The sequence below is a fragment of the Cokeromyces recurvatus genome (genome assembly GCF_025118155.1).
Source record: "Cokeromyces recurvatus strain NRRL 2243 chromosome Unknown BX663scaffold_27, whole genome shotgun sequence".
Classification (NCBI taxonomy): Eukaryota; Fungi; Mucoromycota; class Mucoromycetes; order Mucorales; family Mucoraceae; genus Cokeromyces; species Cokeromyces recurvatus.
Genome location: NW_026251413.1, coordinates 200630 through 218677, shown reverse-complemented (window position 1 = coordinate 218677; position 18048 = coordinate 200630). Strand labels below are relative to the sequence as shown.

The 18048-nt window shown below is 29.4% G+C and overlaps 4 protein-coding genes across 4 annotated transcripts; all 4 read right to left on the bottom strand.

The window, feature by feature from the left end:
- Window positions 1-3969: 3969 nt before the first annotated feature.
- BX663DRAFT_519765 (Nup93/Nic96-domain-containing protein) lies at window positions 3970-7415 on the bottom strand. The gene is made up of 11 exons (XM_051529036.1): window positions 7222-7415; window positions 7026-7143; window positions 6873-6935; window positions 6672-6809; window positions 6298-6611; window positions 5927-6235; window positions 5529-5865; window positions 5338-5461; window positions 4584-5227; window positions 4312-4515; window positions 3970-4235 (listed from the first exon to the last, which is right to left on the bottom strand). The coding sequence occupies exons 1-11, from the start codon at window positions 7386-7388 to the stop codon at window positions 4104-4106; spliced, it is 2550 nt and encodes an 849-aa protein (XP_051379853.1). The 5' UTR covers window positions 7389-7415; the 3' UTR covers window positions 3970-4103.
- Window positions 7416-7657: 242 nt separating this feature from the next.
- BX663DRAFT_519762 (helix-loop-helix DNA-binding domain-containing protein) lies at window positions 7658-8198 on the bottom strand. The gene is made up of 2 exons (XM_051529035.1): window positions 8060-8198; window positions 7658-7995 (listed from the first exon to the last, which is right to left on the bottom strand). Exons 1-2 carry the CDS (start codon window positions 8130-8132, stop codon window positions 7760-7762), a joined length of 309 nt encoding a protein of 102 aa, XP_051379852.1. The 5' UTR covers window positions 8133-8198; the 3' UTR covers window positions 7658-7759.
- Window positions 8199-12344: 4146 nt separating this feature from the next.
- On the bottom strand, window positions 12345-13300 carry BX663DRAFT_576355 (uncharacterized protein). The gene is given in 2 exon segments (XM_051532159.1): window positions 12345-12939; window positions 12953-13300. The coding sequence occupies 2 exon segments, from the start codon at window positions 13043-13045 to the stop codon at window positions 12805-12807; spliced, it is 228 nt and encodes a 75-aa protein (XP_051379851.1). The 5' UTR covers window positions 13046-13300; the 3' UTR covers window positions 12345-12804.
- Window positions 13301-13755: 455 nt separating this feature from the next.
- BX663DRAFT_519758 (uncharacterized protein) lies at window positions 13756-14267 on the bottom strand. Its single transcript, XM_051529034.1, has one exon. It carries the CDS (start codon window positions 14184-14186, stop codon window positions 13905-13907), a length of 282 nt encoding a protein of 93 aa, XP_051379850.1. The 5' UTR covers window positions 14187-14267; the 3' UTR covers window positions 13756-13904.
- Between the last annotated feature and the right edge of the window lie 3781 nt (window positions 14268-18048).

Below are 18048 nucleotides of genomic sequence, written 5' to 3'. Positions count from 1 at the left end.
TACAATTACTTTTTTCTTTTTTTTTTTTAAATGAAAAAAAGATACTTTATTATCGATAACGAAAATTTTACTTTTTGTCCAAAATTGACTTGCATAAATTTATTATATTAAATAACTCCCTTTTTTTTATTAATTGAGTGGAGGTAATGGAGAAGAAGGACTGATAAGCCGATAAGCATGGTAAAAGTAAAACTTTTTTTTCCTCTTTCCTATTTATTTAAAAGAACGTGTGAATAATATCAGTGGTTGGTGGCGGGTTCAAAATAATAATGGGGGGAAAAAATAGTTACCAAAAAAATATATAAATATAAATATTTAGTTGAATCTCATCCAATAAATGTTCTTCTTTGGCTATGTTTTTCAAATCTGATCCGTAGTTATATAATTTACCCTTGTCAAAAAAAAAAGGACTTTCTTTAAGGGGATTTTTTTTTTCCTTTCTGGATGTCAACAGTTACCATAGCAATAATTAAAAAATAGATGTACACATGTGCATTTATTTACAATAAAATTACCTTTTTTTTTTAAAATTCTTTGTATACACAAATTACTGTTACTATCATGAAATGAAAATATCGGAAAAAAAAGTGGTATGACATTTTATTGGGTTATAACTGGACGGATAAATGAATTGTAGTAATGGTGAGTATTTTTCGATTTGTGAAAGTAAGTAGAGCTGTAAGATAGCAAAACGATTCTTTTTCTTTTTTACTAAAGTATGAAAGATTAATTTTTTATTACTTTCCCTTCTCCTCCCCAAAAAAAAAGCGAATTTGTTTAAGACTATTTTATTAATAAAGACATCAATATTTGTGTCTATTTTATTTTTAATAATAAACTAACATTTATATCTATACGTAGTATCGGCTTATGTATTAACCAAAGAAAGATATAATATTATTGACGAAAAGTATTAAAATAGGCATAGTCTGGTATCTGTGCTTTAATTTTTTTTTTCCAAGCTATTTTCATTGTTTTTTTTTTCATTATCTATTTTATCTTTTTTATCTTTCTTATCAAATGTTGATCCGGGGAAGATTAGAAGTAATTAGTTTGTTACAAAAAAAAAAAAAGTACTAATATTCACTTACACAAAAAAAAAGAACCCTGTATTATGTAATAATATTATATGTTTAAGTTTCAATATAAGCAATATACTATAAGACACATACTGTCTTTATTTATACAAAAGGTTCTTTTCTCCTCCTCCTCTTTTATTATTATTATTATTATGTTTCATATGGATTTCAATCAGTAAATAACAAGACAACAAAGCAAGTTGAATAATATTAGTAAAAATAATAGAATGTACACAAACACTAAGAGATACTATTGAAAAAAAAACACCTTCCCCTTGTTTTTTATTGAGTCTATTTTTGTAAATAGGTCATAAATCTTATTATTGTAAAGGGCTACTATCACGAGCTAATAATAAGGGTTCACTATCATAACAGGTTTAGCAAAGTTTATTATTATTAGAAATTAAATGGCCGAATTGAGCATTTGCCCTAATCAATTCAAAAAGAATAGAAAGAAGCTAAAAAAAAACAAATCCTTTTCAGATCAAGGGACAACAGATATACAATTAAGGAAAGGGAGCCATACAAATAAATATTTGATTATTCATACAGCCACCTTATGATGAGAAGGAGAAGAAGGGGACAAAAATAAGTAAATAGTTTTTTTTTTTTTTTTTTTTTTTTTTTTTTTTTTTTTTTTTTGCCCGAATCATGACGGCAGAAAGAGGGGGAAGCGGATCTTTATAATATATCAAGTAATTGAGTTTACCGAACGATGATGAATATAGTGTATTTTTATTTTTATTGAAAGAGTATATAGTATAGCATTAGTTAGTTTCAAAAATAAATAAATAAATAAAAACGTGCAAGTATTTAAAATTCTTCTAAACGATATATATCATTAGAAAATATATACACATCTAATAGACAACTAAACAACTAAAGAAGAGCGTTGATAGGGTTGAGAGCCCCCCAATATAAATAATAGTTGTAGGTAGCAGTACATTTAAGAATAATGGGTGAAATTTGAGCACATGAAGCTGATATAGGACTTATAAAAGTATAAATATACCTCTACTACTATGTGGCCAACTAATGTATCTTCAGAGGACATGAATAACTAAAGAATAAAACAGTGTGTCACAGATGAGAAAAGTGGTTTAGAACTTGTATTTTAACAAATATATTGATTCATATCCAAGTGAATAAACGTAAATACACCAATAAAACAAAGGTATGTTGAAACTTATTACAACTACAGTGCTTTATGTTATTTACGAGAGAATTAACACAGAAGTATTTAATTTAGTATGATTGTCATCTACCTAGTCATATATCTATATTATTTTGACTGAAGCAATAGTAGAAAATGTAACCATGAATCAAAAGCGAGAATTTAGATATTTATAGATTGCTTGAGAACCTATTTAAAAGAGCCCAGGTGAAGCTATTTACGCATTTATAAGAAAAGTCTTGTTTTTTTCCCCCAAATAGATACGTATGAAGCTCTTATTGATATGTATTCATATTAAATATTATTTCTGCATGTGAGAGAACGCTTAACAAATCATGTTTTGAGCTCATATATTATTTTTGCTCTTTACAAATAGAAATACAACAGATTGCATTTGTAGTAGTCGGAATAGTTACTAGTATACGATAGTGTCAATGATTGATTAAGATATAAGCTACAAACAAAAAAAAAGCATATTACCCAGCAATTTATGAGTAGTATAGGATGTCTTCTTCAAAGCTCAATACTGTAATTCATCACTTTAAGAAAATAACGAATGCTTGACAAAATCATGTGTTTCATTCGCCAATATATACACAAACAATGATGTAGACACGCTTTTTAAACTTTAACCAAGAAGTATCTTTTATTTCTTATTTATGCTGCTACAAAACCTTACATGTAGCAACTATGAAAACTTGAAGCAAAAAGAAGGATTGCGTCTATATCAAGGTCGACAGCGAGCAGCTGGGAGTACAATTAATTATTTAGTTAATGAAGAATAGAAAAAAAAAAAAAAGAAAAATAGAATGCGTCATAAAAAAAAAATAACCAGAAATTTTAGGGTTATAGATTGTATAATATGAACTTAGATTTAGTAGAAGTTGATAGTTAGTATTATTGTCTCAATATATACATACATGATGTGTATTTCTTCTTCTATCTGGAAGGTATATTGGCCATATTGACGAGATTCATAATTACAAATATTTATCATTGTACCAAAAAAATAAATAAATAAATAAACTTGTATTGATTTACTACTTTCAACTCCAAGTGAAAAAAAAAAAAAAAAGACGAATGATGTTACAATGTATCTTGTTGGCCTACATTAGTATTTTTATCCAGTTAGATGATCTTTGGCAAAAGTATTTAAATTATTGTAATAATATCAGCATATTATTAATGCAAAAAAAAAAGTCATGATTTATAACTTTATAAACACTAATAATAATTAAAGATATTGTCCGCGTATAAGCAGGAATAGAATAAAATATGACACGATAGTCAAGTATTTGAAATGTGTTTTATTTACATGTCAAGTAAGAAAAATGATGGGTATGAGTTCTTTCTTTTCTTTTTGGGGTTCAAAAAAGATAAAAAGATACTAGTTTGTTAAGATTTTCTGTTGTTGATTTTGTGGTTTTCATTTTTGTATTGTCATCGATTGTTCTAGATACTGTTTTGAAAAACCATTTTAGAGTATTCGTATTGTCAGGGTAATAATAATGATCATCATTACTACTGTTTTGATTATGTAATAAATAAGGTGCTTTCTGTGTGTTGAATGAATAATCTATAGGCTGATTATATTGCATAGTAGTAGAAGAATTGCTTTTAACTAAAGTCATTATATGTTTATTGGAAAAAAAAATAAAAATAAAAGTTTTTTTTAAAAATAAAAGTTTTTTTTTTAAAAAAAAAAATGCGCACTTGTTATATTTATACAAAATCCAGGCTTTTTATTAATTATAAGATTATTAGATAGTAAATGTTATTTGCAATATGAACATTTTCCGCTTTATGACTGAAACCACCTCATGGATAAACTATTTACCGATTGATACAAATTATAAATTATAATGGATTTCTGATACTTTCTTGTTAATCTTTTGTAATACAGTAGACGGTATTTTTGAACTAATTAACCCAATGAAAACCATAATAGAATTGCTATAATTCTCATAAGTTTGAATCAAATGCTATAAAGTAAGAAAAAAAAAAGAGCACGTGTTATAATTTATAATTATTTATTTACATTCTCTCTGTTCAAATTACCTTTCGATATTCTTCATTTAATAACTTCGTTAAATTACGGTCAGAGTATTGTTTCCATAATGCATATAAAGTGTCAATTGTTATAACAATCATATCTGGAAGATGACTGCAAATATCATCTTCCAAGTCTTCATATCGTTCAGCATATTGACATATCTTTGTATAATCTCCATCAAATGGGAACAAAAAGGTCGATTTAATATACTAATAGTACCCACCATATAAAAGATAAGTTACGTTATTATTAAAAATTATGAATTATGAATTATTACCTCTAATGTTTCTTCATATTCCTTATTTTCGTATTTTAATGTAGCTTGCAAGAACTTGAGTAAAATATGATATCTTTGTACAACTTTATGATCTTCTTGAATAGATGCATTATTTTCGTAATTCCTAACTGTTTGAATACAGAATTCCACAAGTTCTTCATCTAATTGTCGATTATGTTTAGCGCGTTCAGATGGTCCCATATTCAGTGTATAGTCTAGTTGTCGAATAAGTACACGCAATGCTGCAATACTATTTTTATTGAGTTCATATACATTGACAGCATCTTTAAATCGTCCTTCATCTTGAAATCCTTTTGCAATACGATCAAGAGTCATTTCTTTATATTCATCTGCCTTATTTATGTCTAATCCTAATAATGGTTTAAATTTATCAATTGTTCCTTGTTGATGATCTACTGATCTTTGTCCAAGTAACTGCTTATATTCTTCATCTTCTGTTTCTATAATGTAATTACTTAATTGTTCATGACAAAGAATCTTCATATCTTCTGTTCGATAAAGAGTGATAAGGTATATATATTGAAGTGCATCCTCAGCCAATTTGAATATAAACAATCGAATATATTGATTTATAAGACGAACAAAATTTAAGCAACACATATTTCCATCCGATTCTGTAATCACTAAATGCAAATATTTCATATTAATATGTGTGTATATGTATGTATGTATACATATTGTGTATATATTTATATATATATAGTTTCAATGTTTATACGCATATAAAACTTACACAAGTCAATTATATTATCTCTTGGTTGCTTTGGAATACGAATAAGTCCATGATATACAAATCCAATGCCAAAGTGTACAGCTTCCACTTTAAAGTTCTCATTTGAGTATAAAAAGTGTGTGGCCTAGTTATATTACAATTTGTTAGGTAAAAACACACATACATATACATGTTTATCATAGATATCTTACCCGTTCAAATTGAAGTGTTAACAAAAGTATTTTGAAATAAAGCCAGGGATTAAGTTCATTCTTCTTAAAGTCATGTTCAGCAATCACTTGTTGAAGATCACTAAGATGATATCGTTCATGTTCAGTTTGTTCTTCATTCAGTGATTCACGGACTAGAGTCAAACGAAGCCAAATATAATCCTCAATTGTACTAATAACTTCACAAGGATAAGTGCTATTTAACTCACAACGACCCAAAATTTGATACAGGAGTATTTTTACTGGATCTACGGACTCATTTCCATACTTCATAATTCGAAATTGAGTAGATACCTTTTTACGACTTTCTTCACAAAGTCTTAAATTATTATTAGTATATAAATATACACAAACATACATAATAGATGATTTAGGCTTACCTATGATCAGGAGACGAAAAATATTCTTTAAAATAGAGAGGAAACTCGGGAGCAGAAGAAAATGACGTTTGGTTGTCTTCAATGAATCGAATGGCCAAATCCGGATAACCACTACGAAGTAAGATAAAGATAAATAGCCAGATAGGTATACCATTATAAATTTCAAGGTTTGGATTAAACCAAGATTTATTAATGGTCTTAAAGCTGATGTCCATAAATGCACGCAGTCGATGGCTAACTGAAGGTGATCCACCTACTCTAGCTATATTTGCATTCTTAAATAAAATATCTTCTGCTAATAAATAATATCTAATATAGATGTATATTTTTAATATGACAATTCTATTGATGAATGACTTTTAGTTCTTTACTGTTTTTCTAACCAGGTCCTTGAAGCATTAATTAAACGACGATTCATTTGAACAATACTTGCTTTGTCATAGTCTTGACTTGTATAAACGCCTTCCATACATTCTCCACTTTCTCTCTTTTCATTTGCTAAATGTGAAGCAAGATCCCAAGCCTCTAGCATAAATGTTCTTTGTATATTTGTGCATTCAGTTAAATTAGAAAGTGCTTTGAACTTATTCATGACTGGAATCTTATTTAACAGTAAACGGTTCAAATTGATGTCCTTTACAACAGAAGCATAAGCTAAAATCTTTTTTCTGAGCTTTTGAATACTCTTTATAAAATAAATACAAGTAAGTAAAAAAAAAAAAAATGTGATAAACTATTTACTTACTTGATCTTTTCCTTGAGTTTGTCGTCCAAATTTCTTATTATCCTGCTCGAGTTCCCAGTTTTGTAAGATTTGAGTTTTTGCTTTTTGCCAATTAGAATGCAATCCTTCATCCATACTTTCAAAAAAAGATTGAATTCTCTAAAAGGTAAGAAAGAATAAGTGAATCTGTTCTTAAACTTTATAACTACTAATGATCTTTACATCCTTTTTCGATCTCTCAATCGTTTGCTTTTCATATTCTTTATAAACTTGATTTAAATAAGCCTAAGACAAAAAGTAATATAAAGTATATCAATTTTCAATCAATCTATTGAATATAGTTAATTCTTTAAAGTTATTTTTCTTTTCTCCTACCTCTACATCTGTCTTTTTGGCTACTTGAGAAGGTTCAAAAGTAAATTTTGTATCCAACATCTTTAAATTTGATGTAACTTCTTGCGTATTTGCACCACTTTGAGCCAAAAAGTAATGACTACAAAAAAAAGTTTATTTAGTTGATTATATGTTGATATAAATATATGTATATATATACATGTTAGATTGTATGTACCCTGTGGGTGTAAGATCTTGATTAGCATTGACTTTTGAAGCCATTATTTGTGATTCTTTTGCAATTAATCGAATGTCACGATTAAGCTGAGGCGTTTCAGACTTTGAAGATATATTTGGGAGCTTTTTCGCATCTTGTAATAGTTTTTCAAATCGGTTAGTAGTCATTGATTAAGAATTAAGATTTAAATGACAGTGAAAAAAAAAAAAAAAAAAAAAAATTGAGTCAAGTAGTGCGTTTTGTCGCGTCTACTAAATTTGTTTGGTATTTGAAATTCAGCTCGAAAATAAGGTAAAGAAACAATTTTATTATTATGAAATGGTATAAAATATTTAGAAAGTATAGGAATAAACACATATTACATATATTATACATGTATATATCTTTTTTTTTATATGTTATGCATATATTTATAATGATAAAAAGAATAGTATATAAAGAAAGAAAGAAAGAAAGAAAGAAAGAAAGAAAGAACTATACAGATAAAAGAGTGATGAATAAGTGGATATACAGCATACATATACATGTATATAATACTTTAGTTCCTAAGGAATGTTTGCTTATTTTGTCGAATTTGTTGTAAAACAATTTCTAGTTCTCTTATTCTATTTTGATATTGAACTATATCAGTTTGTAACTTCCTTATCTGTTCTACGCTTTTACGCAGTATAGTTCCTTTGTTCATTCGATTGATACCATCATCAACATTCTCAGGTAAAAGTGTACCTAATTCTTGAATTCTTTCATTGATATTATCTCTTCTTCTTCTTTCAACTATAATATATGTTCATATTCATGTATATATGTATGTATATGTATACTTATAATGTAATATTACCTGCATTGTGTGATTCTCTTCTTCTACGTCGTTTCTCCATTATAGCTTGCATACTATATTTATAGTAGTACATAATAAGTATACATGTATATATGTTGTGCACATATATCACTTACTTTGCTTGTGCTGTATAATCGTCAGTATTATTATTATTATTATTCTCCTCTAAAAGCTCGTTGTTACTATTATTATCTGGAAACATGAGTAGATTAGAACTAGTAGGTGATTGTTGAGAGTTTGCTACTGAAATCATATCATCCGAGCCATTATAACCATATAAATTCATATTTGAAGGTGCACTGCCTGCCATTTGCTTATAATGATTACTATTGAAAGGAAAATAATGCTGTTCAGGATAATTAATCATACCACCTAATACATGATGATGATTACTGTCAGTAGAAGATCTTTTCATTTGAATAGTAGAAGGAGAATGATGCTGCTGACTATAATCCATGTGCTCTTGCTTTATAATTGTATCGTCAAAAAAGTTACTATTAGTATCGTTATCATTATTATTGTTATAATCGTTTTCAATAGAATGACGAGGATGATACAAAGAAGTTATTTTTCTATTAAAAGCAGGAATAAATTGGTGACTAGTATTGAAATTACTTATTGAATTATCATTAGTATTATTAGCATAATCTTGTTGATCATCAGATAAGTGAGGAGGACTACTCATATCATGTTGAGTGTAGAATAAACTATTCGATGTTGTAGTATGGCCTAATGTGGTGTCTCCTTTAGTGTGATATTTCATCTGAATATGATATGCTGTAGGATGTTGATTATCATTCATGTTATAAAATTTTGCGGACTACTTTGTTGTATTTCTTTTTTTTTTTTTTTTTTTGAAGAAAAAAAAAAGAGGGAAATAGAGAAAAGAGAAGAGGGCAGAATATACATTGTATTTTTTAAAAAAAATATATAGAATTATAGGTCATTCATATACACACTATGTAGGACAAGAACAAAGTTTCCCGTTTCAGTTTTACATGTATAATATTTACTTAGCCTCAAAACAAATACTAAAAAAAAAAAAAAAGAAAAAGAAAAAAAAGAAAAGAAAAGAGTTGTAGAAAAGTGCATACTATGTATAGTTCTAAACTTAATGCTGTAACAAATAATACAATTGTTCCACTGGTAATTAGGTATTTTAATGAAAATAATGGTCAAACTTTACTTTTAAAGAAAAAAAAATATTACTTCTTTCAGATTAGTTTGATCTAAAAAAAAAGGGGGGTATTTATTTGCTAATTTGTTTGAAAATAATTCAATAAAAAAAATACATTGATTTGGTCGTTTTGCTAGAATAGTTTTGGCCATGACATAACAAGCTATATACATATATATTCTTTCTATTACGAAAAATGATAAAAGAGTCGTTTTAGGCGAGAAAGGAAACGATGCAATAGATTAGGAGGAAAAAATCATGCTATTAAGTTAAAAGTAAGTCTAACACAATAAAAATTTGGAAAATCTTATAGAAAAAAAAAAGTGGTGACAGGAAGGTCTATAAAACAATACAACTTATATACAGACATATAAAAACACGATTCTGAATTTTTTTTCGATATTGAAGAATCTATATGATTGTTAATAGTTATCAATGAGCATTGATTAAGAATTTTATTTAGTTGAAAACACAAGAGAGAAAAGAATAAAGAGTATTAAGGCAAAAAACATCAATTTGATAGACTAAAATAATATAGTATAGGCTATGTCTCGGAAATGAATTATAATCTTCATAATTCAAGATCAAGATATTAATGATGTCTATCGTTATATAATTACTATTTGTTACATAATGATAATAATATGAACAGTATTCTATCTTGTTAATTATTGTATTGATTATTATGAGAATAAAGTGAAAACTACAGCATAAGAGTTGTTAACATGGCGGCATTAGGTCCTAATAGGGATTATCAAGCCCTATCTATTGTATTATATATTAGAATATTTATTCTCATAAGAATCTATTACTACTAATTATCTCTTATGAAACGTCAAGGACTATATAATTTTATAGTACGACTTGCTGGAGCGATAATAGTTGGAGGATACCCTAAGCTTGTTTAAATCTTTTGTAAAAGCATACAAAAGGATCAACAAAAAAAATAACACAATTAGAATAAAAAAAACAATCGATCAAACACTTGAAATAATACTAAACTTTCCAATTGTTTCAACTGCATAAATATTTAAATCTGAACAATATCAAGATACATATTACATATATGAGAATAGCCTTTTCGATATGCAGTATCGTGGCTCAGGATAGCATGTAAGCTCAAGAGAAGTGCTCATGACCAACGACCTGCATATTTTATAAATACTTCATACTCTATAGTATTTCGATTATTGACCAATATAGGACTTGTAGAATTAGAATTGAAACTGCCTCTAACTTCAAAAAAAAAAAAAAAGAGCTGCCGAGAGTCATAAAAAAAAAGCATTGCATTAAATAAATCGACTTTGAAAGTTTTTATCTCTGGCCGCTATTTAATGCTTGCTTCATTAATGTTGAATAAATTCGATAAATTTTCAAAAATGAAAGGTTTTTATCTTATTATAGATAATTCATGTATTCTTACTTCTAGGGAGTAGAAGAGATGGTCGTAATGAGAAGCCAGATAACTATGTATTGTTTATTCTATTATCCTAGGCTCAATTCAGTAAGGTTATTTCGGTCTATAATTAAATATAAAGTTAAACATAGCTGGTTTAATGATAAAAACAAAGGATTACTAATGCTTGAGGTTACTATTTGTTATCTTAGAAGTATTATCCAACATTCTATAAACAACTTGTAAAAGTGATTTAATAAGGAATCTACTAGACAATCTTATACTTGATATAAATTAAGAAACATATACATACGAACCTTTATCTATCACTGATTTGGACAATAAAAAAAAAGAAGTTCTTAAAAAAAGTGTATTTACAATAATAAAAATCAGTAAATAACGATCAATGATTTTATTCTCAACATGTAGGTTAATAGTTAGAATCAAAAAATATCAAGCATGAAACAAAGTTCACATCAGCATTCTAAAAGCTTACACGACCACTTATCTATTTATTTATTTTTTTCATTTGTAACTCCCATAAATGCTAATTCACTTTCAAGTACTTTATCAATCATCTATAAACAAACTGTATCTTCTGAATAATTATAACTTATACGTCTTCTGCAGCATAAACCTCAATTCGTCAATGGCCTTTCGATCATTATACTAAATGAATTTAATTATTGACAGATTCACAGCATTGATGAGAATATAACGGGATCTTACTTTTGCTTTAATATGTTAGTATCTTAATTGATAAGATCTTGATGCGAGTTGCTATTGAAGTAATAATACACAGTAGGATACACAGTGCATGTGTTTTCTCTTTCCTAGTTTAATATAAGAATACATACTTTCATCAATTGAACTTTTTTTTTCAAGTCTTCTATTAATACTTTTAGTTGTAGGATGAATTATCTCCTTCATAATATTCAGTCTATACTGATATAATATATTCACCCAAGAGCTGGCTTTTTTCAGACATTTATGTTATGAAGCTGTCAAATAAGTCTATCATTTTTGCTTATGAACACTTATTATAAGAAAAAAATTATTAAGGTAATTTATGTGTACATCTTGCATCTATCCTTTCTTTTGATTCACTTTGTTGATTTTGGTTTGGTCAATATTCATTTATGATATTCCACAAGTCATTTTCATCAATTTTGATCTGTGCTTTCGATGATATAGACAATTATCTTAGCTGATACAAATTTAAAAAACTGTATTTTGAAATAATGTAGTAGTTTTTTCTTTATTAAAATCTCTAACATAACGATGTAAATTTTCTCTCCTAATCTATTGCATCGTTTCCTTTCTCGTCTAAAACGACTCTTTTATCATTTTTCGTAATAGAATGAATATATATGTATATAGCTTGTTATGTCATAGCCAAAACTATTCTAGTAAAACGGCCAATTCAATATATTTTCTTTTTTATTGAATTATTTTCAAACAAATTAGCAAATAAATACTTTTTTTTTTTTTTTTTTTTTTTTTTTTTTTTTTTTTTTTAGATCAAACTAATCTGAATGAAGTAATATTTTTTTTTCTTTAAAAGTAAAGTTTGACCATTATTTTCATTAAAATACCTAATTGCCAGTGGAACAATTGTGCTATTTGGTCTGTTTTAATTTTATTGATATACCAGCTGATAATGTATACAACAGCCATGGGACCATTACTATTATTGTCTATGATATCAGTAGTACAGTAAGAACGGTAAATTTTGTCACTTTGAGAAAATTGAATGTCTGTAAACAAAAAATCAATGGCACTAAGCCAAAAGTGATTGTTCCTTTATGTCTAGAAACTTTGTCCTTTTTGAAATAAGAGAAATGTCACAAAAAGTTAAATCAAATTGACCTAAAAATGATATGTATTTTTTTTTTTTTTTTTTTTGACTTCAAAACGTTTAGAATGACTGGCAAAGTTGTATAGAGTTTCAGCAATTCTATCAAACAATTTTTTTTTCATTCAATAGTTTGTGGCGCTTCATTTTTCCTTTGACAAGAGCGTAAAGCTGCTCGATTGGGTTTAGCTCTGATGAGTAAGGAAATAAGTACATTACTCTACAATCTCTACTCTCAATTTTTCTTATTATTGAATGAGACTTATGAATAGTACGGTTATTATTCATTACAAGATAACTACCCGTATAACTCTCATTCATGTCCATGATATCAAGACGCTCATTCTAAATTTCACAAAATGGGCAGTAGTTGTACCCTTTGCTCCAGACTTGTTGTTTTCGACAGCGGTCCTCTCCTCAACACCAACGTACTCTATGGTAAGTCCTTTACCCTTTGCCTCCTACCAGCTTTCCTTTTTTTCTTTTTTTTTTAGATTTAGCCGTCTTTGATGTTTGAGTTTTCGGGCCTCTTTGCTTTTTAGGTGGTGGTTTTTTCATAAAAACATGGACAACAATACTACAGTGTATAGCATCGATAATGGGGATGGGAGGGAGAACAAGTCTTTTCAATCTCTACTTGGGTAGATGTTCCTACAGCCGACCTAGCCCAAATGTTTCTCATGTTGATGTTAAATCCAGCCTTGTCAATAAAGGCGCCGTTCTTAGTATAATCCAGATCTGAGTCTTTCCATTTCATGAACCATTCATAATAATCTTTTATATATAAATGTCAGAAGTAACGTCTCTTCTAATAATAACCTGTTCAGTTCCTATACAAGTTAGCTACTCTCATTCATATAATTACTACAAACGGATAATCGTTCTTATGTTCCATTTTTTATTTGTTTATATCAATTAATTACAATTAGCGTTCTGCTTATTGTTATATAACTAATTGAATAGTATTAACTTGTGCAACAACTTTTATATAATTGATTTTAATACTGGACAATTCATTATACGAAGCTTTCTTATTTCTTTTATTATATTAAACATTTATTACTTTTATAAATGTGAACTATCCTCAAATATAACAAATTTTATTAAAACCAATAGTACAGAAGAATCAGGTAAGTAAAAGTCAGAAAACAATAAGCCTTTTTTATTATGTCATGGAAGATTGAAAAAAAAAAAATATTGCTCAAAACGCAAGGCACAAGTTCTACCTTTGTCCTTGCTGCTATCAATGAGATTGTAGAAACGTTGTTGTTTGTAGTGGGCTGTGTTACTTTTGCTTCACTAAAGCCCAGGCTTGGCCCATATGAGAGTTAGGTGAGCTTTGTCAGGGTTGCATCTGGTCTTTTATCACCACTGGCGTTCGATTCGATATTAGTCGATTGTAATAAAACACGTTTTTTTAGGACTGGATAACTACATGTCCACAAAGCTGTAATAATTGTACATTGGCTTCATCATTATCTAGTTGATGCATTTGTAACAAATCAATAATCCGAAATACTTTTTTGCAGATAACGTCTCCAGTATCGAGTTTCAGTTTCAATGATTCATGTACAAGATTTTCGGTCAAAGTATCCAAGATTTCTTCAGTGAAAACATCAATCATGAGTTGACTATGTTGTTGAGGTGCTAGGAGCAATACATGAGATAAAGCGAGTGCTTCATGGATCGATGTTTCCATATGAAGCAAAGCAGATGCTGTGATGACAACTACCTTTTGTTAAAATATCATGAATAATGTCGAGATGTTTGTGCATTTGAACATCTATCCAGCTGAAGCATTTGCATGAGAAAGCAATGTCGATGATGTCTGATGTTTAGTCAAATTTAGGAGATCAGCGTCATTATATCTTGTCATATCCGCAGATGCCGAGTCATCGGTGGAATTCTCATTATCAGTGGCAACGAAGCAGTTAGAATTTAAAACAGAATCTGCCAGTACAGGCGTATTCGCAGACTCTTGCCAGTCATTAGTCTCTTGATTATCAGAATTCGAGGTAATAGAAGTGGTATTATCATCGATTGATGGTGATGTCGAGTGATGAGTTGTATCATGGTTGGAAACACGAACGAATGTGGAGCAATTAACATCAGGCAAGACTTGAATTTATTATTGAATAACTGTTTGCACGTGTTCGGCACTGCTGAGATGTGCGTTAAGATCTGTCATCAATCGCGTTTTCTGTAACCAAAACTGCTTGCTTGCAAAGGAACTTTTCCATAAATCGAATTCCTTCGTCAGCCTATCGCAATCATCCGGTAGATACCTGGATGTAATGTTCTTATACCACGAATAAGCATAGTCCTTTCTGAACAAATCAAATTTCTCACAAAAAGCAGGAAAAGTGAGGATGGCCTTATTTTCGATGCAATACGTGATGTGTTGAGGATTGTCGACTTTCTAGTTCATTCCTACAGCCATTTGCTTTCTATGGGCAGGTTCGCTATCACTATTGTTGGTCAGTCGCTTTTGTGACATCAAGAACTTTATTAAATTCAAATACATCTTTTCTGGAAATTATTTGTCCACTAAAAAAATAAAAAAATCAAGCAGTAAAAAAATAAAATATCAATCACAGACAAAATAAAATTTTAGGCATAATGTTTTTTTTTATTGATGAATTTTTTCATTGTACCAAATGTACAAAATGTGTTAAGTTTTTAAAGTGGTTTACGTTCCAAGCAATCATCAAACTTCTGGATCGAATACCTGCAGAACCCTCTCAGATCACTTAGAAGTAAGCTATTACATACATCCCTTATGCGACTGGTAAGGGTTTCGCTTTCCAAGAGCGGCTCTCTCTTGAGCTTGCTTTTACAGACGGACCAAAACTGTTCAATTGGGTTCAGTTCAGGAGAGTATGGGGGCAGATACAAACAAAAGTAACCGCGACTTTCGATATAGCTTTTTATATCCTGGTGCTTGTGGATTGGGACATTATCCATAACAAGTTAATTCCCTTTAAATTCCTCGTACTGATCCAAGATATCAATAGTATCGGCGATAAAGTTGAAGTAATGGCCTGTAACTGTGCCAACTGAACTGTTTTTTTTTTCTTCTTTCCCCTTTCCAAGATTTCTTTTTTTTGGATGCTGTTACTTTTGGTATTCTAACCTTTACGTTTACAACTCCATAAGGGGAAATAGCGCCCAAAATAGTCGTCATTTTGGTTTTGGTTTTTGGCATCTTAACAATAGCACGACTGCCGACACGAGACCAAGAAAAAGAGTGTTTCATATCGATATGAAATCCTGCTTCGTCAATAAAAATACAGTTGAATTGATAATCAATATCAGTATTATCTAACAGATACTGAACCCACTTGTATCTCTCCTCAATCTTTTCAGGGCTATTTCTATCTTCAGGATAAAATTAAGATTTCTTACAGCTTATTCTGCACTTTTCCTTTACAAAAGTATAGAAGGCAGATTTTTTTATCTCAAGTCCTTCAAAGTCCCTGGTTAATCTATCCCTCATTTGATCCAGGGTCATGCCTGAATCATCCTTATCAACCAAATTGATAAGGTACTCGCGATGGGTATCGTTCAAGATAGGAGGTCTTCCCACAGGCCTTCCGCTTCCAAGTTTCCTTTTGTAGACAAGTTCATCTGGATCCTCAAGACTTTTTTTGTACCATGAAGCAGCTGTACTAGCAGGAACACCTATTTGTTTAGCTGCCCCACGAACGGACATACCCTTCTCAACCACGAGAAAGAAGAAATGGTCCATTTCTTCCTTTCTGTAGCTTCGATACGTTTTCTTGTTGTTGTCAGACTCTTCTTTTACTAACCTTTTTTTCTCTTTTGATACAACTTTGTTAGCCTTTTGAGTTTTCTCGGAAGGCTTTAAATCTAAATATTCCCCATAACTTGTAACATCTGCAATAGGATAATCAGAATCGTCGACCTCCATCCGAAGTACTTTAACTTCATTTCCTTCCTCGTTGAATGATTTGTCTTTTCCATCTTCATGTATAAATTGATCCATTTTACTTCAAAAATAAAAATTCAAAGTGTACAATGTTTTATTTTGTTTATGCTTTTTTTAGTGGAACACTGGAAAAAAAAAGAAAAAAAAAAAAAACTGAAAAATTGGAATGATGGCGCAATCGGCTGAGAAATGTATCTTAAAAAGCAATATATTATTTCCTGACGATGTTAGTATTTATTTGGACGAATTAAAATTAATTTTCAGATAGTTTGTTTACTTTTTTTGGATGAATAAAAAAGGAAATACAGATACAGATGCAAAAATGAGACAAAGGAGAAATTAAATGGAGACAGAACGTTAGATGAGATTCGAAAAGACTTCTTACCTGTAAAATCTTTAAGCCAGCACCTCACCAGAGTGAGATGTGGCAACCACATTGGATGTGGCGCTTTGTCGTGTGAAGACAGTAGGGCGATCGTTCCCATTCCAAATTGAAGAAGCAATCAGAAACATATTCTTGGATGCCATCACATAACGATTTCAAAAAATATTGCAAGTGTTGCACTTCAATACTCTTTATAAATTTTAATTTATAAAAATAATATGTTTAATCGTAATGGGAAAATTTTTTCATTTTGTTTTCAAAGCTGAGCAACAAAAGAGATGCTTGTGTTCAGTAAGCTGGTTCATGAATCATCTGAACGGCCATTCTACTGTCTCTTTGTCTTAAGTAATAGCAGAGATGTTGTTTTGTCTCCTTAGCCTATTATATAAGCATTGGAATAGTTTTCCAGGAGCAAAGGGTGCAACTACTGCCCATTTTGTGAAATTTAGAATGAGCGTCTTGATATCATGGACATGAATGAGAGTTATACGGGTAGTTATCTTGTAATGAATAATAACCGTACTATTCATAAGTCTCATTCAATAATAAGAAAAATTGAGAGTAGAGATTGTAGAGTAATGTACTTATTTCCTTACTCATCAGAGCTAAACCCAATCGAGCAGCTTTACGCTCTTGTCAAAGGAAAAATGAAGCGCCACAAACTATTGAATGAAAAAAAAATTGTTTGATAGAATTGCTGAAACTCTATACAACTTTGCCAGTCATTCTAAACGTTTTGAAGTCAAAAAAAAAAAAAAAAAAAATACATATCATTTTTAGGTCAATTTGATTTAACTTTTTGTGACATTTCTCTTATTTCAAAAAGGACAAAGTTTCTAGACATAAAGGAACAATCACTTTTGGCTTAGTGCCATTGATTTTTTGTTTACAGACATTCAATTTTCTCAAAGTGACAAAATTTACCGTTCTTTCTGTAAATCCTAAAGCACAACGTACACTATTATAATAAAGCTAAATTGCTACTACCGTTTATTGTCTTTAAAGACTACAGTATTTGATTGATTGATGAATACTTATTAAAATATCTGAGGTAAAACAATTACTACAAGCAAATACTCTTTATGAGATATATGTTAATAAAAAATATTCTGATTTTTTTTAATAAACATACTATGATAAAGCATAAATATTCCAAATATGTATCTACTCCTTTGTAAGAGTAACAGAGCTTATGATTTTATCTGCATTAAAAGTTCTTTGTAAAAA